Here is a 25,934-nt window from a genome sequence, read left to right on the forward strand (position 1 = left end):
AAACATGGAGTTCATACCGAGTGCCATCAACTGTATGTCTTTTGTCCAGACACTCACTCCTCTAGATATCATTTCCCTGTCTGCAAAACTGATGTTCCCTGGTTTCTGTGATCTGCCTGTTGCCACACCGTCCTTTCTTGCCTCTGCTTCTCTGGTTTTTTGTTTGTTTCTTTGTTTCTTTTTCCCTGGGAATGCTCAGGGTCACTGAATTGTCTGTTTATTTGTGATTGTACCAAGGTACTCAGCCTCATGTAGCATGTACAGGGGTATGATTCATACCATAGTGACCCAGCAAAGAGCTCCCTTCCACTGACTTGTTCTGCATGTGTAGAGTCTCCCTTTTCTCTTCAGACCAACCTGTTCCCCCTTTTCCTACCCCACAGCTCTGCTCCCTGTAAGTTTTCAACAGTTTCACTGAACAATGGGGTATGTGATGGTTTTGGCATGATGTCTTCATATGAGGGAAACTGACTTCACTTTGAGGGGGTGTTTGTAGCCATTGGAAGGTAAAATAGTGGCGTGATTACTGAACCAAAGGAATTTATGTTTTGTAACTTGGGTACTTTTATTTTGCATTTTGTTAAAGTATTAAATACTTTTTTCCTGTTTGGGGCCTTATTGTCTCTTTTTACAACTATAATCAGGCCTTTCCCTCTGATAATTGTTTTAACCTCCTCAAGATTCATTTCCCTTCTTTCTGCTGTACTTACTGTCTTCCTTCTGTTGACCCTTTTTGGGAATAAGGAGCAACAGTCTTATGTCTCCCCTCATCCTCAGCCTTTCCTTTAATTTGTTTCTTCCAGAACCCTCTTTATAACATACTTCTGTGTCCTTGATTCTGCTCTTGCTTGAAAAGTAGGCCCATGATAGTCTTAAAACTAAAATGGTTTCTACCATTACCTCTTTTTTTTTTTTAAAGCAGCTTCCAGAAGGTTTTAAGGAGTCTAGAAAATTGCCTTCTTTGACTCACCCAAGACTAGCCACTTTAGAATATGTAGTCTCCTCCCCAGAACCCGCCCCAATAGGCATGGTTTCTCTTTTGTGCAAACCTGCTTCTTCAGAAGGGAGGTGGCAAAACCTGTTTGAAGGTGAGGTTACTTACCTCCCTTCCACCCTTCCCTCCTCCTTGGAGGCAAGAACAACAACAGCTGAGACAGAGAAAAAGGGGATACAGAAGTGTTGGGGAGCTGAGACATCCAGCTCCCCGACAACTCCAAGTGTTTAAAGGCAACAGGAAGACTTCTGAAGATGGGAACTATACAAGAGGCAGGAGAAAAGACATTGGATCTCGGGTAAGGAAGACGCTGGCTAACTTGATTGGAAACAAGGAGTGAATAGTCTTAAGGGACTTTCCCACCATCCAGCTCTTTCCAAGTCAAATCTCAGGTTCCTAGAGGAGATAAGACTGTAAGATAATTAATTTGCAGAGAAGGGATGGAGGTGCTTTAGGTAGGAAATATCAGTAAGGTATGGGAATTAGGGAACAAGGGATTCCAGGATAATTCCCTAGTGCTTTTTTTTTTTTTTAAGGAAGTTTCTATGTTTTGTTTTTGATAAATCTGCCCCGTTTTCCGGTTTCTAATACCCACCCTCCAGAATGGCCATCAGGAAAGCTGACCCAGAACTAAGTTAAGGTCCAGGTTCTCCTTCCCAGCAAATCTCTCTTCTTCCTTACCTTCTTCCCGTACCCCTCCACCGTGGTTTCCCCTCACCACTCCCTAGTGTGGTGGAGGAAAGGCAGGCCTGACTAGGTGACATCTTCCCCAACTTTGCCCAGTGACAGCTGGGCAGGTCTGTCTGGTTCCAGCCAATTGTAATGTGAAATACCTCTCACCCCTACTGTGCAGGTGGAGCAACTGCCAACAGGTAAAAATAATTAGCTTTACCTTCCATACCTCCTCTGCTCCTAAACTCAACAGTAGAGGTGATGGCTCTCTAACAAGTGGTGAAGGTGGTAGAAACATCTAGGAGACAAGAGATCTGACTTCTTCTTAAGGCCTGCCCTCTGCTCTGTACCTTAATTACTGCTCTTCATTCCAGTTCCCTTAAGACACTGCCTAGTTTGTCTCATAATAATCTTTTTTTTCTGGGAGACTATCTATAAGGTCAGGGAGAATGCAGAAATAGCAGTACTAGGAGCATCCTTGAGACTTGGGGAACTGGAGCTGAAGGAAGACTGGCAGGATGAAGAATCCCCTAGGTGAGGAAGTATGAGCGAGGCTGGGAAAAGGGAGGGCTGGTCACAAGTGGAAGGCAGCGATGGTAAATTGGGACTTGAAGGAAAGAGGTGGGGAAATGAAGAGGTGATAACATCATGGCGGGGAGACGGAATTGATAAGTTGATACAAGCTTAATGCCTTTAGCCTATATTTCTTCCCCCTTTTCATCTTTTCCCCTCTAGATTGCTTCCTGAAGAGGCTGACCCTTCTGGAGATCCTCATAATCCTGAAAGAGACTCACAGGCAGGTAGGTAAATTAGAACCCAGACCTCCCTGATTCTAGTCCAGGGAAGGGTTATGCCACCCTGTCCCTTGCAGTTCTACTTCCCAAATGTCCCGTGTTAGTCCTTCTTTAGAATCCACCCCATATTATCACTTACATAGACAGAATTCTAACATCCCCCACCAACACAAACCCATCTTTCTCTTCTTTTTTTTCCCTCCTCCAACCCCAGGAACCCCCAGCACTTCAGCCCTGTGTGGCCAGCGCCCCATGCGTAAGCGTCTTTGTGCCCCAGAGTTGCGACTGAATCTGACTAAGGGGCCTGGAGATAACGGAGCTTCTCCCACCCACTCTGTACCTTCCTCTCCTGATGGCAGTTCTGACCTGGAGGTAGACGAGTTGGAGACACCTTCAGACTCGGAGCAGCTGGACAGTGGACATGAATTTGAATGGGAAGGTGGGAAAGAAAGCTGAAGACTGAGCTGGTAGAAGTAGAGGCCAGTGTTAAAAAAGCTCAGGATGGATTTAATGAGACTGAAGTTAGAATTAATAAGGTGGGGACCAAGAGGTAAGACCAGCAAAATTTCCTCAGAATGGAAAGGTAGAGCTTATTGGTCCAATGTGAGAGTAGTCAGTATAGCGGGGAGAAGGGGGTACTTCATTTATTGAGGGAAATTTTATTGAATAACTGTTATATTGCTATCATTGAGCTAGAACTGAGTTATGAATAAGATAATCCCTACCCTCAGGGAATTCTCTGTTTAGTATGAAATAAACATATATACAAATAAGTGCAGTTAAAGGTTATGATCTACATGTGTATAGGGTACAGTGTAAGCAGGAAGAAGGCAAAGGTCAGTTCCACCTGAGAGGTGTTAAGAAAGACTTCACAGAGGATGCCATTCTGAGCTTATCAGGTAGTTGGAGAGGCATTCTAGGTGGAAGAAGCAAATTGGACAATAGCATGGCATGGTGGGGAATTCAGAGTATTAAGTATGACTATTTAGGTATTAAGGAAAACTTTGTTTCTTCTCTACTCACAGCACTTTTGGCACCAAATGTATGGGTTTTCCCCACACCAACCAGTTCTCCAACTCTCCAGACACAAATTGGGTGTCCTACAATTCAGTCACGACACTTAACTGGAGTTCGCACAGACACCACAGGTTAAGGGCTCACCCACAAGACTGCCCCAGACTTCAGACACCAATCACACGTCCAGGTTGTCACCTGTGCTTCTGACCGACAGGCGATAAATCAGAGGTGCCTGCCACCCCCTCCTCAGGTTTGATAATTTGCTAAAACAGCTCACAGAACTTGGGAAAACAGTTTATTTACTAGATTACAGGCTTATTATGAGAGGATACAGATCAGGAACATCCAGAAGGAAGCAATACACAGGACAAGTTATGTGAAAGGAGGTGTGGAGCTCCGTGGGTGCACCACCCTCCCAGCACCTCCATGTGTTCACCAACCCAGAACCTCTCAGAACCCCTTCAGTTAGGGTTTTTTTATGGAGGCTTCATATGTAGGTGTGATTGATTAAATCACTGACCATTAGTGATTTAGCACAACCTCCAGTCTCTCTCCCCTCCTCAGAGGTCAGAGGGTAAAAGTTCCAAACCTCTAATCATGTGGTTGGTTGGCCTGGCAACCCGCCACTCATCCACAGAAGTTTTCTAAAGTCACCTCATTAACATAAACTTCTGTGGTTGAAAGGGGCTTGTTATGAATAGGAAAAGATACCTCTTTTACCTTTATCATCAGGAGCTGTTTTAGAAGCCAGGAACAAAACCAAAATATATATTATTATATCACAGAATATAATATATATTCTGTGGCTGGGAGGTGAAGAGAGAATGACAAAAGACTGTGTTAAGTAGGCAAGGGTCAAATCATGGAGGTCCTTGCTGCCACACTGAGTTTAGATTTTATCCTGTAGGCAATGGGGAGTCCCTTGAATGGTTTTAATCAAGGGACTAACATGATCAGATTTGATGGCTTTCAAAAGATTGAAAACAACCTAAAGGTCCATAAATAGGATGTTAGTTCTACAATATTACAGTACATCCATACCATGGAATACTAAATACTAGGCACTATTTTTTAAGATGAAGCAGTTCTTTTTATTGCTATGGAAAGATCATGCAAAATTAGTGAGTATAGTATATTGTATTTTATATATATTGCCATTTGAGTGAAAAAGGGAGAGAAGAAAAGAAAGCTTGCTCTAGCAGTGGTGTAAAGGGGAGAATGGAGGAAAACAGACGAGGCAGGGAGAACGAGTTAGGAGGCTAGTACTAAGGCCAGATGAGAAAGGCTCAGAACCTGTACCGGGACACTAATAGTGGAAAGAATGATAAAAGGAGGATATAATGGAGATAGATGGAGGAGGATCTGGGGTCCTGTTGGCTTGACGGCTGGTAGAGAAGAAAGAGTCTCGGATGACAAAGAGTTTTCTCTCTCAGGCAACTAGATGGATGGTGTCATTCATCAAGAAAGAATATGAGAGAGAATAGGAAGAGAATGAATTTGAGTTGCACTTGGAGTCTGGTGACTTGGAGATGACAGAGAAACACAAAATAGTGATGTCCACTCTAGGCACTTAGAGATATGGGTCTGGTGGTAGGAGAGAAGTCTGGGTTAGAAAGGAATCATCGCCTTACTGGCAGTAATTGAAGACATGGGAATAAATGAGCTCACCCAAGGAAGGAAAAGCATGGGCAGAAAGAATCTGGAAAAAAGGCAAGGGCCATCAACCTACCATAGTGTAAGGCTACCTCCAGGCCATTGTCTAGTGAAAAAGTGAAGATAATGAGTCACAGGAAAGAGACACCAGCAAGGGGTTGGGTTGATTGGACAAACTAGGGCTAGAGTCATGGGTAAAAAATGAGGAATTAGATGTTGAGGTAATAAACTCTAAGAATCTGAGGAACTTACAAGATACTGAAGGTATGTATTCTGCCTTGTTGATCCTTCCCCATCCCACTTTTTTAGATGAGCTGTCCCGGGCAGAGGGCCTGGGGGCCAGTGAGGCAGCTGAAAGGCTGGGCCAGGGTTGTATGTGGGATGTGGCTGGAGAAGATGGTCATCGCTGGAGGGTGTTCCGAACAGGACAGCAGGAGCAGCGAGTGGACATGACCGTCATTGAGCCCTATAAGAAAGTCCTATCTCATGGAGGTAATGGAGTGGTAAGAACTGTGACTTCTTAAGTAAAATGCCGAAGCTGGAAATTCAGTTATGGGTTCAGAATCCTTCCTGCAACTTCTAGAGACCCTCAGAGTCTCTCAACCTATACAGATGTACTGTCCATCAATACTTATTTGTTGACTGAATGAGTTTTCCCCTTCTCCTCCTCAGGCTACCATGGTGATGGCCTCAATGTTGTCATCCTCTTTGCTTCCTGTTATCTACCCAGAAGCAGCATCCCCAACTACACCTATGTCATGGAACACTTGTTTAGGTGAGGTGGAAGGCTTAAAGTGCTCCAGAGTGGATGTTAGAGAGGGAAACATTAAAAAGAACCCCTTCTCTGATCAGTAACTGATTGTAGAGTCTACAGTAAGGTGCCTCTCTCTCCCCACAACCCCAAACGCATACCTTCACTGACAGTTTCATCTCCCCAGGTATATGGTGGGTACTCTGGAGCTGCTGATAGCTGACAATTATCTGCTTGTTTACCTGAGTGGAGGCACGAGTAGGGCCCAAGTTCCACCTCTGAGCTGGATACGCCAGTGTTACCGCACCCTGGATCGGCGGTGAGCCTCTAGGACAAGAGGGCTACCACGCTCTATCTTATCTTTTTCTTTCCCATCTTTCCATTCTTTCTTCCATTCAATCTCTTCCACTTTTTTTTTGACCGTGCCACGTGGCTTGCAGGATCTCAGTTCCCAGACCAGGGATTGAACCTGGGCCCTGTCAGTGAAAGTCCGGAATCCTAACCACTTGGCCACCAGGGAACTCCCTCTTCCACTTTTCTTTGTCCCTCTATACCCCTTTCCAAGCCTCTCCTATCTTCTGTCCTCTCTTGGAGTCATGGAAATCTAGTTTCAAATCTTGCCTTTATCACTTACTACCTTTATGACTGTGGACAAGTCACTTAACTTTCTGGGACTCAGTTTCCTTCTCTGTAAAATGTCAATGATAATACCTTTGCCACTGAGTATTTGAATCAAATAAATCAACATGGTGCATTGCCTGGCACATGGAAGGCAGCCCTTCCTTTTCTCATAGTCTTGCCATTTATTTCACTTTTCACATCTCCATTGTCTTCTTTTCTTGTCTGCCTTCATCCCTGACCCTTATGCCTTTTTTCCTTGATATCCCTTTTCTTGTTTCTTTCTTCCCTCCGTCTTCCATTTGCTCACTTTTCTCTTCTTGTTCCTTTTTTTTTTTCTCCTCACTGGTCTTCACCTGGTCATGGAGGGATGGAGGAGTGTACAAAAGGAACTATGGGAGCGTAGGGCACAGGAAAGAAGTGGGGTAGAGAAGGCCAGGCTAAGGTATTCCAAGAGGAGAGTTTCCTAAAAATGAGGAGGCTAAGCAAGGTGGATGGAGCTGAGACTGCAGTTAAAGGAATGGGGATTCGACCCAACTATCAGAGAAATCTATAAATTAGAGAAGAAGAGAAGGAAGTTAAAGTACAGAAGGTAGCTCCACCTGATCTTCAGGCATGAAGGGGACGGAGAGTTGAATGGTCTCATCTTCTTCTTCAGGCTCCGGAAAAACCTGCATGCCCTGGTTGTTGTCCATGCTACATGGTATGTGAAGGCATTCCTGGCACTGCTTCGGCCCTTCATCAGGTACTAGCTTGGGGGACAAAGACCCCGTTTCCACTCTCCCCATTTTCACAATCAAGATTAAGAACTTCTTATCCCACCCTGACTCTTTCTAGCCTTAACCACTCTCTACTTATTATGTTCCCCTTTGTAAGGATCTCCAGGAGCCCTCTTCCCTGTATAAAACACACTTGGTTGATCCTCTCTTTTTAGTTCCAAGTTCACACGGAAGATCCGTTTTCTGAACAGCCTTGGAGAGCTGGCCCAACTCATCTCTATGGATCAGGTCCACATCCCAGAAGTTGTCAGACGGTGAGTCCTGGCTTAAGAATAAAAGTTTGGGATGGGATGTGTAAGAGCCAACTCCCACTTTCTTAATGCCTTGTTGGAACAAAGGAACTAAAAGACAGAGGCTCTGCTTTCAGAGGCTTCTCTGTATCTGGGAAGACTCCATACATGCAGGACACTACTGTATCCAACAAGAACAAATGAAAAAAATTAATCCTATAAGTGCATCAAGGAATAAAGGAATAATCACAGCACGGAATTTAGAGGAAATTCAGACCAGCCCTAGAAATTAAGAAGGGATATGTTGGCAGTGAATAGGAGAGAATATCCAGTGGGGGAGGGTTGCTAGAGAGCAAAGGATCCTACATGATGACCGATCCAAGCATCTAATCTACCTCTTCCAGTTCACCTGGCTTCTCTCCCTAAACCCCTGAGTAAAACCCAGTCTGCTCCTGTACCACTTTTTTTCCCTCTCTTTCTCCTAGGCTGGACCAGGATCTCCATGGCTCAGGAGGGACCTAGCATAGGACTGGAATAATGAGCTTAAGAACCAAGCAAAGATATTCATCTGCTTACACCCTAAACCCTGAAACATCTGAGCTGTTTTGTAAATCATCTCATCCTCAATCCCAGCACCACTGGATCTTCACATCTCAATGGGATGTCGTTCCTTCCATGACCCTGACTTCAAAGCAGGGCTCTGAGGTCCAGAACCTGATGTGCTGGGTGACTTTCATTTCAGCTGGAGGGGTGCATGTTGTGGCATTTTATATAGGAAAGTGCAAAGCTGTGCTGCTTTAGCTGTAGAACCTTGGGCAAGTAACCTCCTCTCTTTGAGTCTGAGATCCTTTCCACCTGGGGTATTCTAGCAGTTTGTGAAGGTGAGGGGTGGATGGGGAGGGCAGGGCTCCTGCTGGGAGCCAGGAGTCAGTGCCCTAAATGTTGAAGAGCCATTCTGTTTCCCTCTTTCCTTCAGTAGTCACGTCTGCTGCCTGTGAGCCTGGGGAGGGGCATTTCCAAAACCTGTATTTTGTCCTCTTTGTTAAATTCAGATCTGTAGCGATTAATAAACTGCGATGAGAGATTCAAGCGCCGCGCCGAGGAAGTGAACTACTCTTTCCCCAGCCCCTTACATCACAATCCGTCTGTCCGTTCTGGCACAGGAATTCTTGCTGCAGAGGTTCCCTGGGATTTTCAGCTGAGCCCCTGGGCCTGCCGGAGCTGACCCGCAGGGAGAGGGCCTGGGGGAGGGGCGCGGCGCGCGCGTCAGGGCCCCCCTCCCCTCCCCCGCGGGCCTCGGTTCTAACGACCCGGTGGGTCGAGAGCCGAAGGGAGGGAGAGAAGGTGGGAGCCCTGGCCTTCCTCACTGGCCTCCCTCCCAGCCCCATACCGCCCAGCCCCATGGTCCCCGCCACCGGCGCGCTGCTCTGGGCCCTGCTGCTGAGTCTGGGGCCCCGGGCGGCGGGGGCCGAAGGCCTGACTTCGACCGCGATGCCGCGGGACAGTTTCCGCTTCGGGGGCCCTATGACCCGCAGCTACCGGAGCACCGCCCGGAGCACCCGGAGAGTTGTTTCCCAGAAGATGAGGGTAACAATGGAGGATGAGGACGACGTCGTGGCCGTGGCCGACAGCCTGGCAGGCCCAGCCGCTGCCAAGCTCTTGGCCTCCATGGTGTCCACAGGTAGCAGGTTGCAATTGTCAGCGGAGGAGGATGGGTCTTTGGAAGAGGGGGTTGTGATTTATGCTAGAAAGAATAACACCGAGTTGGAGACTCACAATACGACTTCCAGTGCACCTGGGGGGCCTAGCCCAGGGTTTACAGCGAATGACCAGGATTCCGAAATCAGGATGAGTTCAAGCCAGTGGCCCTCCACCTGGAAGGCTAATGTGGACCAGCGGCTCTCCGACACTACCCTGAACCGGTGGTCAACAGCACGGTCCACCCTGAACCAGTGGCCACCGCCCTCGCCCACAGCCATGCCAGCTCCCGAGGATCCACAGCTGGTGCTGACGCCCTGGGGCCCGTGGCACTGCCACTGCAAGTCCGGCACCATGAGCCGGACCCGGGCCGGGAAACTGCGTGGCCTTTGGGGGCACCTGCGAGTTGGGGCGCTGAGCCAACTCCGCACTGAGCACCGGCCTTGCACCTACCACCAATGCCCCTGCAACCGTGAGCGGGAGGAGTGCCCCCTCGATACAGGTCTCTCTCCTGACACCAGCTGCACCACTCAGACCACAACCAGGGCCACCACCACTACTCCCCTTCCCCCACTCGTCAGCCGACTCAGACCCACCCCCTTCATCCCCAGTCTCTGGCCCAACTCAGCCCTTGCTTTTTGGAAAAGGGTCAGGACTGAGCTGGAGGATATTTGGAACAGCCTGTCTACAGTGTTCACAGAGATGCAACCAGTAAGTGTTTAGTGATGAGCCAGCATCTTTGTTAAGGCATCTGAAAAGTCCTGATATCCAGAACCCTGTTGCTAAGCCAGCCAGTGTGTCTGCGTGAACTGTTGCTTATGTTTGGTTATTGATTCATAAAATGCATTGGTTATTTACATTATTGTTAGCCATTGATTCCACCTATCATTTCTTGAGCAACTGCTGTTTGGCTGTTAGGCAACATGCAGGTCATTAGATGATTATTGACCAAACTGTTAAGATTGTAGATATATAAAGAACTCTTGATGTGGAGATAGTTGATGGATGTGGAAGATTTCGTAGTTTTCAGCTTATTAACGCAGCTTAACAGTAACAGCTGCCAATATCTGAGGTCTTCTTATGTGCACTCTACCTGGATCAGTCCTCACAACAACACTACGGTATTATTATTCCCACTTTACAGATGAAGAAACGGGGGGTTTACAAAGTAAGTAGCGGAGTCACAGCAGGATTTAAACCAGGTTTGTTTGACACTAGTGCCGATGCTCTTAACCACTACTAACCCAAAGAACTGTCCTCCTGGGATTATTCCCAGAAACTTAAGAATTCTCAGGGAAGGATTGTCCTCTACTTTACCAAAAGAGCTACCAAAGTTCCTGATCGACCTGATAAAATATTCTCAAGGTCTCAGGATGACAGGACCTTTGGGGAAAGGAGAAGGACAATAAAATGTATACTCGGTCATTCTGTCAGTTTCTGTTTTTGTCTTTCTCCTTATTGTGTCTAATACCATTATTCAATATAAAAAAGCAGCATAAATAGTGGGCAGCAGTGTTAAGGGAATGAGGGTTTGTGGGGAGAGGGAGATGAGGCAAGGAGGGGAAAAGAATATGGATGTGGTTATATTTTCCCTTTTCTCTATTTTGGTTCCTTACCCAGATAAACAGAAATCGGAGGTAATGGCCACTTCATCCACAAGAGGTGTCAGCATCTCAACCTCTCCTCCCCATTCAATCCCAGCTCCCACTGGATATTTTTAGTACAGAAAAACAGAACTAGAAAAAAAAAAACATTGTTTGGTCTTGTGTCTTTCTACAGAGGTACCTGAGGGAGGGGAGACCATAAATCTCTTGAACCTTAAGACTGAACTGTGTAGCTAGCAGCATCTGGCTTGGTCCCTTCCACTATCCCCCAGGATAAAAATGTTGACATCGCTCATCTTCTTCATTTCCAAAGTTGTTTTTAAACAAGTACTTCTTTAAAGACTTGAAAAATCTCAGATGAATGCCAAGAAAAAGGAACAGGAAGAACAATGAGTTGAGCCCCTGGGAGGTGATGGTTATCTTCTTGCCTTCACGACACTTGGCCTTCTCTCCTCAGAAAGGGCAAGGTCGGCACAAAATTCCATGACAGCCACTTTCTAGGAGTTGCCTTCATTAACCACGTCTACCCTTTAACCCAACACACACCTGTAGTGATTACTCTGGGACTATTTTGCTTAAACTTTTTTATTTGAAAATGTATTTAAAAGTCCAACAATTTTTAATATAAATTATGACTCTCAAACCCATTCCCATCACTCTAAATATTGTTAAAGTGATGGTAGCATACACATTAGAGAAGGTAGCTAAAGGTGAGAGCACCAAAGAAAAGATTGTGTCTAAAGAATAGGCAGTAAAGGGACTTCCCTGGCGGTCCAGTGGTTAAGACTCCTGCTTCCACTGCAGGGGGCGTGGGTTCGATCCCTGGTCCGGGAACTAAGATCCTGCGTGCCGCATGGCGTGGCCAAAACAAAACAAACAAAAAGAATAGGCAGTACAATAAGGCTCAAGATCAGGGTGACTGGAGATTCCAGGAGTTCCCCCATCTTTCTGCCCTATCCTGTTAACCCTTTAGATCTAGTAAAACCCTCAGGCTATTCAGCTACTTTAGGCCAACATGATGAGCTACTTTCAGAGCAACTAGCTAGACTGGTATTGGGTACATTGGGAATGTATCTCTATAACCAAGCTTAAAACACTTAAAAAAAAATCTGCAGGAAATACACTGAAATTAGAACCTCAGTCACTATAGGTGGGGGCAAACTGGATGGATGGTGGAATCAGCAGAGTGGATCTTAGTTCTCACATTCCTGACTCCCACTACCATCAAACAGGATTCTTCCTGTTACTGAGCTAATGAGATCCCTGCCTTCTCATCGCAGAGCAGGCAGGAGCTCATCTGTTCTGCCCTCCTAATCACCCTGTAAGGGGCCAGAACAAAACACCTGAGAAAACTGAAAATGCCTGAAGACCCTACTCCTACATTATTTTCCCACCCAAAGCAGACTCTTCAGCCAGGTGGGCAGTGGGACCTGGTCTTCAGACAAAACTCCCTGAGCCTTATTTGTGTCTGGTTCTAGGACTAGGGCACAGAAACAGAGCTTAAAATTTGGGGAGGATAAGCTGGGGTATCTATGGCTCTACTGTTTTTCACTCCCTCCCTTCCCCAGTCCCCCCATACCCTGTTCATGTCTCCACACCACAGGAACCCCTCCTCCAGAGAGCGTAAGGATGGAGAAGCACAGTACACGTCCATCACAGAGACATGAACCCATGCAAGCACAAGCAACACACTGAATAAAGAAGTGTTTGGAGATTATGTGCAGCCCTATTGAGCCTACTTTACACAGGGCCCTAGTTCATCCATGACTCAGGCTTAGGATGAACAAGTGGAAATCATTTGAGAGAAAAACTATCAAGTGGCTCTCAGCTGGGGGTGATTTTGCCCCCTCGGAGACATTTGGCCATATGTGGGGACATTTTTTGTTATAACTAGGGTGGGCCAGGTATGCTGCTAAACATCCTATAATGCACAGGACAGTCCCTCACTACCAAGAATTATCCAGCCCAAAATGTCAAAAGTGCCTAGTTTGAGAAAACTTGCTCTAGAGGTCTTCCGGCTCTCATGCCGGACGATCTTAAGATCACTCAAGGATGACTGTTTTCAACCTATTTATTTCACCACCACTCCCATTCTCAGTGATCAGTAAGTCTACCCTGAGACATAACTCCTAGTTTTGCTGCATTCTGGGTTTCTCTCCAAGATCCCTCTTCCTGCTCTCTAGGCCAACAGGGAGGTGGGCAGAGGGCAGATCCCCAAGACTTCAGGTTAAGACCCACCTCTTAACTCTTATCCAGTGGGAAATAAGGCTCCTGACAGGGATGGGGTTAAGGACAGAGGTAGTAGCAGGATGGGGGTAATTAAGAGAACTCATCTTAAATTGAATTTTTAATTAATTTAAAAAAAGAAGGAAAGATCTTAGGAGCCAGCAATGCTACAGAAACATAGGGTTAGAGGCCTACCTAGAGAAAGACCCTAGTATCGGCAGAGAGATACTGAGGGACTGAGTTTCAAGTCTGAGATCTAAAGAGAAAAAGTAGACTAGCCAGTGGTCACCCTCCCAGACCCTGCTTGACGTCTGCTTCAGTTCATTCCAGGACGAAAGATAAGGGCAGGGAGGTAGGGAGCTTCTTAGCAAAGCCAGCTTCAGCTTTGGTAATCTCACCTACCCACCACATTTAAGGAGTTCCAGGTTAAGAGTTTAAAAGCATATGGCACCTAGACCGTCATTCAGGAGAAGGGAACTCATCCCAAGTTCCCAGAAAACTCCTATCTCAGATCTGATAGTGTCCAGGGCTTCAGCTGAGCTCCTTCTGGCCAACCAGTAGTCACTTGGTCAGTCCTGCTGCCTTGACCCCATCTCCAGGAGGGGCTACAGCCAGAGGGAGTAGAGGGAGTCCAGCCCCCAAGCCATTTGAGGCACTATTAGACAGATAGGGAAAAGAGGGGCCCTGGGGTTACTGATTCTAGGAGGGAAACTGGTAGGGCCAGCATCTCTTCTGGACTGGACAGGGTGAAGGCTGGACACACAGCAGAACCTGATTAAAGGAAAAAAAGAAGAAGGAAGATTAGCCTCGAAGAAAACCTTAGGGAGAGGGTACCACCTGGTTCACACTTAACTATTTCCACAGTGTGCTCTTTTTTCTATTTCTATCTGTCTGCACATCCCTTTCTCTCTGCCTTTCTGGATCCTACATTTTTGACTCTTCCATTCTAATTCTTTCTTCCTCCCTTCACTTCCCATTCTTGCAGAGGATCACGGTCCTGAGGCAGGGGGCTGGAGGTGCTCGATGGGTTTCTCTAATCACTCACCAGTTGTATTGGAGCTATAAGCCCCTAGAATTGCTCCACGGTCTGTCTCGGTTTCCCTTGGATCTCATCTGCTCCTGAACTGCACCTGTCTGTGAAAAAGCACATGTGAGACCCTCTCCTAAATCTTCATATGGCACAGTAAAAGAGCTCCCCTGTGCCCTCCAGGGAAGAGGTTGACCCCATCTCCTTGACAATAAAATCAATCTGAAAAGGTTAAAACTAATCTCTATTCCTCCAAGGGAAGTCTCAGTGCCTCCCTTCACAATGACCTTCATGAGGATGAGATAAAGTGGGTCTTTTACTAGTAAGATCCTCTCACAAAGGACTCTCCCATATTTATCTGTGTTTCATAACTGGTGAAAAGATCCTTCACTACCTCCAAGCCCATTTCCCTTATTTTGAGAGCAGAAATGCATATTAAACATTACTTAGGGGCCTCCCTGGTGGCGCAGTGGTTGAGAGTCCGCCTGCCGATGCAGGGGATACGGGTTCGTGCCCCGGTCTGGGGGGATCCCATATGCCGCGGAGCGGCTGGGCCCGTGAGCCATGGCTGCTGGGCCTGCGCATCCGGAGCCTGTGCTCCGCAACGGGAGAGGCCACAACAGTGAGAGGCCCGCGTACCACAAAAAAATAAAAAAAAAAAAAAAAAAAAAAAAAACATTACTTAGGATAGAGGTGCTCAGCCTTTTCCCTGTCCCAACACTCCCAACCACAATATGACTTACTGTGGCGCTGAGACAGCAGTTCTTAGTTAATAGAAGGAAGGGTTATGGTTTTTGGAAAAAGCCCTCCAAGTAACTATTAAGACATATATATCCTCCATCCAATGAAGAACAATCTGCTAATTCTAAGATGAGGGAGCCTAGGCCAGAGACTTGAAACGCCAGATCTCAGATTTATGCAGCCTGTGACCAGGACTAGAATCCTAGCTTCTTGCTTCCCATCGAGTATTCTGTTATGTCCCCAGCTTGAACTTTCAAAAAAGGGCACAGTTCTAGGCCACAACCTCGTATCAACCTCTCCCCATTCCCTTGTTACCATGGCAAGTCCATCTCCAGCACCCATCTCCCCAGAGCCAATGTGAGTCAGGTGGACAAAATTCATTGGTTCCCCAATCATGGTCCGGTCAATCCGTCTCCTCTTCTTCTTCTGATTGGAGAAGACAGGGCGTTACGTCATAGTGGAGGAAGGGAAAAGAGATGAAAACCACTAAAGGAAGAGCTAAGGGCCTGGTGGGAAAGGGGATACGGCATTATAACAGGGAAATCACTAGGGTATGAAAGTCAAGGTTAGAACAACATAAACAGAGAGAGGACACAGGCAGGGTGGTAAGGGCAGTGGCCTGCAGAGTGAACAATGGACAAAGGAAGGACAAGTCAAAGTCACCTCTGGCTGATGAGGAAACAGTGGGGAAAACTGACAGGTATCAAGCTCCACCTACAACCCCTGTCCAACTCAAAATGGACAGGAAAAAGAAGTGATAGCTAGGACTGTTCACTTCCTCCATCACCCAGTCCCCTTTATTCCATGTACACACCTGCCAGGCCATAGAAGCTATCCTGACAGAGAAGGAGGCAAGAAGTGTGCTTTTTAGACGGCAGATCCTAGACTGATGTATCTACATCCCAGTATACGGTAACTGGTTTCTGTGTGTTGGGGTGGGGTGGGGGAGACTTACCGGCTGGGGTTTCTCTACCACGCAGCAGCCCAGTTTGTGCCAAAATTCACTCATGTTCCCCGATGGTTCCAGTTTCACGCCTCTGCCTGAGGCCCCAGAGGGCTCTTGCTCTGGTGCCTTGACCGCCCACTCCTCACTCCCCTCAGGTGTAACAACACCCTGGGTTTACTCAGCTGGACAGGTCTAGAGAAAGTGGAGTCCTCGAAGCCCTTAAGCTGAGCGGTGAAGGTCAGTGTCTCAGACCCTGAGAGACTAGCAAGGTCGGAGAGTGGGGTGGGCAAGCAGGCACAAGGTTATGTCTTCCACAGACCTGGAACCCTGGATGAGCAGAAAGTAAAGAGAGGAGAAAAGTTAATGAGAAATCCACTCCCCCACTCTTTGAGAAGGCTCCTGATGAGCCCGTATCTTCTTGCTCCCCTGTAAAGGCCCTAGTCCTACAACCAACACTAACCTTCTCCAAACATAAGAACCTCGAAGTCTGACTCTCAGAGAAAGGCAAAGAACCAAAAGGGCACCAAAGGGTTACGGAAGAGTAGCTGCTGGTACCGACGGAAGGGGAGAGGAAGGGGGCTAGAAGCTAGGAAGAGAGGATGGGAGGGGACTAAATGATACTGGCAGAAATGAGCAAAGTTTGGGGGTGCTACAAGCTCCACCTCCCTTCTCCCTGGGTTTAAGGCAGAAGGGGAGGGGCATTTCAGTGACTTTGAAGAGGAAATGGTGGTTTTTTGTTCTCACAAACAAGGCCTCCACCCCTGACCCTCCCTTTTTCCTTACCTTACCCTGAACACCTAGATTTTCTTTAAGACCGAGAGAGGCCTTGACTACCTAGGTCCTAGGTGACCAACTGCAGCAGGTTGGAACCTAAGACTTTCTACAGTGAGGAATTTCTTCCCTCTCTGTTCCCTGCCCTTGTTCCTCCTCATTTCCCTCAACTGAGATCCAACCCCTCCCAGAAGCCATTTAACAGTTTCTTTATTACTTGACCTTGAGATCCTTCCTGAGGGCTGCCTACACTCGTTTTATCTGTGTTCTGTGTCAATGCACTCCTCTGTGTGCACCTCTGTTTGCACATATGTGGCATGACCCTATGCCCACGTGTGTGTCTTGTGGAGATCATCTGTGCACAGGTTGTAGGTACACGTGCCAGGTATCTTCTGTCCCATGAGGAATCTTTTTCCAGCCTCCCCACCCTCTTCACATGTCCTGTCGTGCCACTCCGCTCTGCCTCACACCCCATAGGGCCTGGGCCTCCCTCCCTCCCTCCTCCTCTCATGCTGTGACCTGTTCTCTCTTCCCTCCTCACCACTTCCACCCCCAATCTTCATCAGCCAACCAGACATGAGAAACTTTCCAACAGCATTAGTGTCCAAGGAAGAACTTCCTCCCCTCTCCATTACTGCCAGCCAGGGTAGGGCACATATAGGTTTCCTCTATTTTCACTGCATTCCCCTAGTCCTATAATACAAGCAACCTCAAAGATTCCAAACAGGGCAGTTTCATGCACATTACACTTTAGCCTGAATAGGAATCTCCCCTCCCTCCAAAACTGGAACCCTGATGCTCTGGCACCCTACACTGATCTAAGAACTGAGAGGGTTTTTTCTCAGCCTTGAGATGAGATCGCACAAACACTGAGACACAGCTTCTGAGGGATGGAAGGACCCGGGAGTCCAGGCTTTCTCTTACTTCCCTTCCCACCACTGGAGGGGAGGAGTAATGAGACAGGGCGGAAGTCAGAACACGGCTGTCCAGAGAGGGGAGCTGTGGTCAGTGGGGAAGTCAGTCAGTCACAGGGTTTGTCGTGCTGGTGGTGGTGTTGGGTGGTAAGGGTTGGGGGGGTGGGAGGGGATGAAGAAAACAATGAAGAATCAGAGGAAACCCCCAACACTACCAGACATGCTCTACTGAGACTGGACTCTCCCCCAACACCCTCATTGCTCAAAGCTGAGTGAACAGAAGTGGATGGTGGGAGGGAAAAGGAGAGAAGAGGGGGAGGAGGAGAGAGGGAAAGGGGCAGTGGAGGGAACAAGGACGTTTCTGTTCCTTTTCCAGGGACCTGGCCAGGGCTGGGTGGAGGGAAAGTGTGTGTGTGGGACTTGGCATGAAATGACCAATGATGGTGAGAAGTGACCAGGAAATTCCATTCCCTAGGACACAGGACATATGGGTCTCTGAAACCTGGGGGTGGGGTCAGCGTGAGGAGAAGACTGGGCAGGGTGAACGTGGTGGTGGTGGTGAAGGGGGAGGGGAACAGGCCAGAAAAGGAAGTAAGAGTGATTGGCTGCCACTCTCCTTTAAAATATCTAGAGAAGAGTGGGTTGAGGAAAAATGAAGTCCTCAACTGGTCAGCCCAGGAAGAAGAGGCTCCTGAACCCACTACCCAGTATTTCAACTCCACAATGAAGGGGAAGGGCTGGGTAAACAGTAGGAGGGGTCAGGATTAGATCGTATAAAGCCATACCCTGACTGCCAAGTAGTGCTGTGACCTGGGCCTGAGTCCCAAATAGGAAGGGTGAAATACAGAGCTGGAAAAGACACCAAGGTCACAGGAGAGCTTAAGAGCTTTAAAACTATTGGGGAGTGAGCAGGAGAATGGATGGGAGAAAGGTTCCAGGGAGGAAGGATGTACAGAGGTAGTTCCCTGGTCCTGTTCTAGCCCCAAACCGGTTTTCCCGGTCCCACTGACTCCAGCCCCAAGGCCTCCTACCCCGCTGCCTGACAAGCCTTCACAAGAAGCAGCTGGAGAGAAAGAGAATTGAGAAAATGGAGCGGGCAATTCTGGCTATGAGCCCAGGGCTGCAGCTGGTCCCCTATGGAGACCTCCAGACATGAGGGCTGCTGCGGGGCTCTAGAGAAGTGGGGGTGGACCCCAACTTTCAGTCAAGTGACAGGCATTTGCCTCAGCACCAACCGTGCCCTTCCCAGGAAAGGTCTTGTTGTGGAGGCTTAAGAGGAAACAGGGCTAGGCCCTCAACTCCCCCTGCCCAATAGGTTCAGTCACATAGGCTCCATTTCTGCCCACCCCCGGACTCTACCCAGAAATTCTCTGCTCCTCCCAGGATTGAACTAGGATTGGGCCTCTCTGTGAATCTTTCCGACTTTGTCACTGTCTGGCGTGGCTCCTTGTCTCAGATTTAGACCTTCCCGGACCAGCTCTGCTTCAGTTTGCTGGCACACGGCAGCACCGAGGTTGGTGAGTCTCTAAAGAGACCTCCCCACCTCCCGTCTCCCCCAAACACTCCAGACCCGTCTTCCCTTCTGCTCTTCATTGGCCTCACCTGCGCACCGCCGGAGCACGGGCAGGGACGGCTCCTTACCCGGCGCACCCCTTTTGCCACCGACCCAGCATCTCGACAGCCGCGGACGCCCTCCTCCCCCACCCCCAGCATCCGGTGCGTCTCCGCCTGACGGGGCAGGCGGGGCGCACGGGCCGAGGGACCGAGCCCGAGGCCTCACCTGCTCTGCTCCGTCATCCAGGCGTCCGGCGCCAGCTGGTGGGGGGCTCCCGCTCGGTGCCCGCCAGCGTGGGGTTCCCGGGCTCGCTCCTCGGCGCGGTGGGGGAGCCGAGGGCGGAGCAGCAGAGGTGCGGCTGGCTGAGGGCGGAAACGGCCGCGACGCGATTACGAAACCCGTCCGGCTGAGAGCCGGGCGCACAGCTCCCCTCTGGACTGAGGTGGCGCTGCACGACGGAGGGACGTGGGAGGGGCCTCGGAAGCCCCCGAGGGCCGCCGCCCCTGCCGGGAAAACCCGGGAAAGCGGACCCTCGAGGAAGGCCTGGCACCCAAGCTGGACCCTCCAGAAAAGTGCGTTCCGTCTGCGCGCCAGGTGTTGCGGGGCGAAAGGAAGCGGAGCCCCCAAATCCTCCGGCCCCAACCGAGTTCAGAGATTGGCAGAAGCACACGCATCCCCGATGTTCCTGTGCCCTACCGCAAAAGCAATAGGGCTAGGTTTATTTACCCATTGTGAGGGTGGGAAGGCAAATCGGGAGGGACCGAGGGAGAATTTTTGTGATTCTCACTTCGGGTGACCTGAAATCCTTAAACTGGGGAACAAAGGGACACTCCTCTTCTCCACGTTGTCTAGCGTCAAGACTTTTAATCCATAAACCTAAAATTAGAGGACAATTAACTACTCATTCATTACACCCTCAGTCTGCACGGGGGAGCTGGAAGAGCTCGGGAATCAGACCAATAAGCTTACGGAGATGCTTTAGTTCTGTCTCCCTCCCTCAAGTGTTCTGGAACCTATCATTTGAATTAGCCGAGTCAGGCCGGGAGGGGGCGGGGAGTCCTTCCGCCATTCTTAGGAGGGGCTGCATTGCAGGGGGAGACTGAGCAGACTGACTCAGTCACTGAACAGAGAGGGAGTGAGAAGACAAAGCCGTCAAAGCCCCAACAGCTTTCTTGTTCTCCAGCCCAGCCCAGAGCAGACATCGGAGCCCCCGAAGTACTCTCTCCATCTTTGGAACACGCTAGTAATTCACCGATAACAGGTAAACGAAACCGGGGCCGGGGGTGGAGGCGGCGGCAAGGGGCTGAAAAGATAGTCGGTGCTTCTAGTTAGGTTGAAGACCCCAAATGAGGATGGGGTTGGGGGACAGTTCAAGAGGAGCGAAGGCGGCGCTGTGAACAATAGGTAGTTATTTGTTCACCGTTTTACATCTTTGCTAAGATCTTCATCCATGCCTTATAATCCTTTACACAGATATTAATTTCTAACAATTTACATGTAGTTATTTCTCAGCATTTATCTCCTTATTTCAGTTGTCAGTTTGCCTATAACATTGTCCTGAAGATAATAAAATTATTAATTTTATTATCTTCAGTTTAGTAAGCTACATCTTCCTTTTCAAGCTGTCAATTTGTTCTCCCAGCTTTTTGATGAATCTCTAGTCCTACTGTACCACTCTAGCCTCTACTTCCCTGTGTTTTTAAATGTTTTCTGTTGTGCTCCATTGATGTGTCTACCCTCACCCCAAACTTATTTGTCTCCATAGGAAGAAGTTTGGAGGGAGAGATACACGATAATATTGAGATAATATTGAGATTAATCCTGATCTTTCTTTTAACAGTCTCCTTCTCCCATTCCCAAATCTTTTCTCCAAAGAAAGAGGCAGTTTGAGGTAGGAAGGTAGGGGCTTCTGTGTTGGAGAACTGCCTGATCCCATATTGAAATCAGTAGAGTCCACAAGAGCTAGGTATGGGAGCAGATTCTGGAAAAGGAATGCTTATTTGCAGCAGAATGAGACACATATACTGAGATGCCAGAGAGGTTCCATTCCCCTCCACCACCATCCCTTGTCCTCACCTCTACAGTGGCAGCATGACACAGCAAGGCCCTGTTGGGTAGGCCCTAGAGTCCCACTGATGATCTGGACAAAGGGTATCTGGGCGTGTCTGTGTGGCTCAGAGAGAGCCACTTTATGCTATGTATTTGCTAATTGTGTATCTCTAAGACTAGACAGTGATATTTAGAAATTACCTTTGCCTAAAATACCTGAATAATTTAAAATGAAGGATAGTGGGAAGCATTTATTGAGCATATATTGTGGTACAAGACACTGTCCAAGCCCTTTAAGATAAGTAAATGAGAGATATAAAGATAGGTGAGCTATGGGTAGAAAATATTTGGGGAAGAGAAAGCTAGCTGAAGAGGGACCCTGTGCAAAATTTGGATATTTGGGAATTCAATCCACACTATATTAAATTTTAAATGTTCGGGTATTTTAGCGTCAATTTTTGGTGCAGTCAGTGTTCTTGACTTGATTTTAAATGCTGTATATACTTGATTGAGTGCCTTTCCGAAATGCATTTGGTACTCTCTACATGCCTCTGAATCAATGGCATGGCTAGAGATTTTGGACCTTTTAAGTTAATATTTTGTACAATTTCCTTTACCTTTTTTAATTGCAAGAGAAGCTCTGCCAGACACTCAGAATTGTTTGGACTGTTTTTATACATATACTGGTTGAAGAAAAGGAGTCAGTTTGTCAAAGAGCTTTTTCCCTTTCTCAGATCCTATCTTCCTCTCTTCTGCCTTTTGCATTTTCACCATTCATATCAGAATCACACTTAACCCACTGAATATCTGTTCTTCAGCAACTAAGAATTCTTGCAAGTTTTGAGAATATTGGTATAGGATTATAAAAAGCTGCAGGCAATTATCTATGTACAACACATCAAAAAAAATCAGACTGGAAATTATGAGACCCTATCCAAACTGACTGGATAATTTCTAAGGTGTTTTCTAGTTTTAAAATTCTATGCTTTTTTCCCCCGCTATGATTCTATTTTTTAAAGAGCCTATTATGTGCCCAGCATTATACTAAGCTCACTCTGGAGGGGATTGGTAAGGGAGGGGATACAAAAGAAGCCAGCTAGATTGGCAAACAACTAGTACTGTTAGTTTTTAAAAATCCCCATGGGAAGAAGTCAATAATGCTGCTGACGCCTAAGGTTTGCTTCTTACAATCTCTACAGTCCCAGACTAAGCCAGGGTTGGCTGGTTGATAGGAACAACATCTTTTGTAGCTTTCTGTGCACATGCCTCTGCAAATTACTGTGGAGATGATCAAGGCTGAATATCATAGGATGATGACCTCACCTTTTCAACATGCTCCCCCACGCTTTTCCAGTCCCCGAATTACTCTCCTTTTAAGCAGCTTGTCTGCTGAGTAATGCTCAGTTCCCAGGGTTTATTTTGGAGCTTGAACCTAAGAAGAAAAAGAGTAACTCTAACATTAAAAACATCCTAGTCTACCCACTTACCATTCCTAAAGCCCCTACACTCACACATAACTGTATTCTAGATTAAGGCCTACTTTTTCTGCCACATTATATGGGGGCATTGTGGAACCTATTTAAGGCCACTATTTAGGAGTCTCAAGGCCTGGTGAGAGCCAATGGACTCTGTTGGAGGAAGGCGTTGTGAAATGGGGATTCTATTTTTGGAGGCAGTGGAATGTTCTTTCTGCTCCTTTGGGAACATTTCAACTAATGCTTCTTGCCCCCTCCCTTGGTTAGTAAGCAGCAGGGTGGGGGCTGCAGGGAGGTATAATAGTCTAAGTTCAGGGTGTGGGTGGAACGGGCAGGAAAGGTGAGAGAAGTACTCATTAAAACATGGAAAAGTATCTAATTCTGTTAAAAGACTTTCTCCTTCCAATCTAAACTCTACTTTCCTTACCTGAAATTTCTAATCCATTTGCTCTATCATCAGGTGTATTCTAGCACTGGGTCAGAGAAGCGATCCTGTTATGGCATAGAAAAATTCTTTTAGCACCTGCATTTTGTTCTGAAGGGGATAGGCTAGAGAGAAATAGATAGGCTGTTAAGGTTTATCTGTGGGATTATAAATGGGAGTGGCAAGGTATTCATTGTATTAAATACTAAGGGAAAATTAGTCAGCAGTCTTGAGTGTCTTTTGTGTTTAAAGCCCAGCACTTGTGAAGAAGGTACAAAGTAGACTAGTTTTTACTCTTGAGGAAATTCTCAGTTCCTTGAAGGAGATAAGATTATCCCTATACAAGACATGTAACAGTGATCTGGAACCCCAAACTGATTTAGTCAGGTAAAACTCTACAGGCATTGTGGGAGATACTGGAAGAAATAGGGTAGATGGAGCTGAGTAAGTTTAAGGATGTCCTCCAGGAAGAGGTGAGTTTACAGTAGGGTTTAGAAAGCAGGGAGGAAAATAGAAAGTAGAAAAATCATGGAAACCCTTTTCAGAGGTACCATGACCTATTAAACCAAAGGCAGGAAGAAATCAAGAATATGAAATATAATAAGAGTTCAGGGGAAAGATTCCTCTAGGGACTTGAATGGAGTCTTGAAACTTGGATAGTATTTTAAGGTGGAGAATGGAGAGAGTTAAGAAAGACAGGAATAAGCATAGCTGTAGCAGAGAACGTACTACTGCTAGGAAGAATGGGGCCAGATTCTGGAAGGCCTTGAAAACCAGACCCAAGCAGTAGGCAGTAAATAAGTCATTCCAAGATGGGGAGGAGTTAGGAAATGGTAGAAAATGGTAATAGAGGAAGATTCCTGAAGCTTGTCCTAGGGAACTTGGATTATGTACAGAGGCAAGCGGGGATGTAGTTTCTCAGTAAGGAAAGGCCATGGGCCGCAAAGAGGTGGCAATACCATGAAGACTGATAAGTGGTTTCTTTCTAGGAAGTTATGAGGGATCCTGTGAGTAGCCAGTACAGCTCCTTTCTTTTCTGGAGGATGCCCATTCCAGAACTGGATCTGTCGGAGCTGGAAGGCCTGGGTCTGTCAGATACATCCACCTACAAGATCAAGGACAGCAGCGTTGGCAAAACGACGGGGCAAGCAACCGGAGCAGAGGAGAAAAACCCTGAAGGCGATGCCCTCCTTGAGTACAGCACCTTCAACTTTTGGAGAGCTCCCATTGCCAGCATCCACTCCTTCGAATTGGACTTGCTCTAAGCCCAAGACCTCTCTCCCACCACCTTGCCCTCCTTTCCTGCCCTTTGAAGCCCCTCCTTTCCACCCTTTTACCCTATCAGTCTTGCTCTCTCCCCTCTATTGTGTTGAGGTGGTGCTGATGAATCTGCCAGAGTTGTGATTTATTTATTTATTTATTTATCTATCTATCTTTCTTTCTTATCAGTTTCTCTCAAAGCCACAAAGTAAAGGGTTCAAGCAATGGAGTATTGGGTCACAGGGATTCCTTTCCTCCCCCCCAGATATTAATTCCAGAAAACAGGCCTGATGAGGGCACCAGAGAGTAGTACGGAGTGCAAAATGGAGGACTGATTTTTTTACTTCATTTTAATCAGCCTCAGAGATTGCTCAAACCTTCCTAATTTCTTGCTCCAGGCCAGTAAACACAAATATTTCTTCAAGGGTTGATGAAAACCCTGTAAGTTTTAGTTTGAGATTATCTGCTCTAAGACTGTAGGATTTCTAAAAGGCTAAGGTGGTCCTACTCCTTCCTGTAATACATTTTTTCTCAGAGAAATTCGGGATAAAGGTTTAAAACAAGAGGAAATAATACATCATGGGAGATGACAATAGGGGAAAGCACTGAATCATTTCAGAAATAGCTATGCTCTCTCAAAAGGGTTTTCTTTCTTCAAGCTTACTTTACAGTTTTGCTCCTGTGGGCTGAAAACGCTAGCTGAGGAAAACCACTGGGATTTCAAATCTTAAGATGCAATCCTGCTGACTATTATGGTAATTTGTAGGGTTTTTTTCAGTTTCTAAAAGGCCTAGGGTTTGGTCCTTAGTATTTTAGTTTTGCCCTCCTGCATTTGCAATGTAGAATAATGATCAAATGGGCCTCAGGCACAGTTCTTCAGCTACCTTGATAACATGAAATGAACAATCAACTCTGACCCTATACCTTGTCTCCACTCCTTCTGAAATTATTGCTGCTGATTTGTGCTGCCATTTAATCACTTCTTTAATAAAGACATTCAATCCCAGGACTGGATTCTAGTTTTCTCTCTTCACAAGGAAGCAGTATAGATCTCAAAAATTAGCCTTGCTTCCAAGTTCAGCTTATATATTTTATCTAATATTAAAATTTGAGGAAGGGTTTGAGTAGCCTTTATACATTAAAATGATGAATTTCAAGTTGAACAGATAGATAACAAGGGTGAAATCAGCTTAAATTATTTAAAGTATTTTGGGAGAAAGCTGTAACTAACCACTCTTGTGCATGCCCACTACCAACGTATTTGAGGTAACAATTCCAGATGCCTCAGAAGGCACCTATGGCATTAAATCTGCACTGCATTATCTCAGCCTGGGTGCCTAACAAACGAATTAACCCAAATACATTATCTGCTTACTTATAACTCACCTCATTAAAAAAAAAACTATTTGGACTAATTTACAAGTAGTTTATGGGTGCCTACTATATGAGACAGCGTCGGACAACAGAGAGGTTGTAAACAAGAATGAGACAATGATTTTGACCCTCAAAAAGGGAAGCTGCAAATACCAATTTGGGCAGTATGCCGTAAATCCTTTAAAGTACATGAAAAGGATCTAGAGAAATTCAGAAAAGGGGTGGATTAGTAGTTTGGGCTTAGCAGATGCAAGCTATTATATATAGAATGGATAAACAACAAGGTCCTACTGTATAACACAAGGAACTATATTCAATATCCTGTGATAAACCAGAATAGAAAAGAATATAAAAAAGAATAT

The 25,934-nt window shown here is 46.8% G+C and overlaps 4 protein-coding genes across 5 annotated transcripts; 3 read left to right on the plus strand and 1 right to left on the minus strand.

Annotated features, from left to right (window-relative positions):
* Positions 1-1,165: 1,165 nt before the first annotated feature.
* On the plus strand, positions 1,166-8,597 carry BNIPL (BCL2 interacting protein like). 2 transcript variants are annotated; one of them, XM_079725299.1, is made up of 9 exons: positions 1,166-1,292; positions 2,402-2,466; positions 2,675-2,899; positions 5,440-5,622; positions 5,803-5,905; positions 6,069-6,200; positions 7,158-7,244; positions 7,434-7,532; positions 7,994-8,597. In XM_079725299.1, the coding sequence occupies exons 1-9, from the start codon at positions 1,249-1,251 to the stop codon at positions 8,028-8,030; spliced, it is 975 nt and encodes a 324-aa protein (XP_079581425.1). In that variant the 5' UTR covers positions 1,166-1,248; the 3' UTR covers positions 8,031-8,597. The 2 variants fall into 2 exon arrangements, with proteins under 2 accessions (XP_079581425.1, XP_079581426.1); XM_079725300.1 differs by lacking the exon at positions 6,069-6,200.
* A 312-nt stretch (positions 8,598-8,909) lies between these two features.
* On the plus strand, positions 8,910-10,893 carry LOC307047805 (protein MENT; the record flags this gene model as incomplete). The annotated part of the gene is made up of 2 exons (XM_079696487.1): positions 8,910-9,917; positions 10,827-10,893. The coding sequence occupies 2 exons, from the start codon at positions 8,910-8,912 to the stop codon at positions 10,845-10,847; spliced, it is 1,029 nt and encodes a 342-aa protein (XP_079552613.1). The 3' UTR covers positions 10,848-10,893.
* A 2,251-nt stretch (positions 10,894-13,144) lies between these two features.
* CDC42SE1 (CDC42 small effector 1) lies at positions 13,145-19,305 on the minus strand. Its single transcript, XM_079697542.1, has 5 exons — positions 19,216-19,305; positions 15,760-16,077; positions 15,120-15,230; positions 14,082-14,170; positions 13,145-13,807 (listed from the first exon to the last, which is right to left on the minus strand). Exons 2-4 carry the CDS (start codon positions 15,811-15,813, stop codon positions 14,096-14,098), a joined length of 240 nt encoding a protein of 79 aa, XP_079553668.1. The 5' UTR covers positions 15,814-16,077; positions 19,216-19,305; the 3' UTR covers positions 13,145-13,807; positions 14,082-14,095.
* Positions 19,306-23,933: 4,628 nt separating this feature from the next.
* Positions 23,934-24,203, plus strand: MLLT11 (MLLT11 transcription factor 7 cofactor; the record flags this gene model as incomplete). The annotated part of the gene is made up of 1 exon (XM_079696500.1): positions 23,934-24,203. One exon carries the CDS (start codon positions 23,934-23,936, stop codon positions 24,201-24,203), a length of 270 nt encoding a protein of 89 aa, XP_079552626.1.
* Between the last annotated feature and the right edge of the window lie 1,731 nt (positions 24,204-25,934).

The sequence above is a fragment of the Hyperoodon ampullatus genome (assembly GCF_949752795.1).
Source record: "Hyperoodon ampullatus genome assembly, chromosome: 2".
Classification (NCBI taxonomy): Eukaryota; Metazoa; Chordata; class Mammalia; order Artiodactyla; family Ziphiidae; genus Hyperoodon; species Hyperoodon ampullatus.

Coding starts and splice junctions, on each gene's coding strand:
- BNIPL (XM_079725299.1), top strand. CDS start 1,249: ATGGGAACTATACAAGAGGCAGGAGAAAAGACATTGGATCTCGG. Junction 2,900..5,439: donor ACATGAATTTGAATGGGAAG/GTGGGAAAGAAA, acceptor CCACTTTTTTAG/ATGAGCTGTCCCGGGCAGAG. Junction 6,201..7,157: donor TACCGCACCCTGGATCGGCG/GTGAGCCTCTAG, acceptor CTTCTTCTTCAG/GCTCCGGAAAAACCTGCATG.
- CDC42SE1 (XM_079697542.1), bottom strand. CDS start 15,813: ATGAGTGAATTTTGGCACAAACTGGGCTGCTGCGTGGTAGAGAAACCC. Junction 15,231..15,759: donor TGGTAGAGAAACCCCAGCCG/GTAAGTCTCCCC, acceptor TTCTCCAATCAG/AAGAAGAAGAGGAGACGGAT. Junction 14,171..15,119: donor CTGGAGATGGACTTGCCATG/GTAACAAGGGAA, acceptor GCTTTTTCACAG/ACAGGTGCAGTTCAGGAGCA.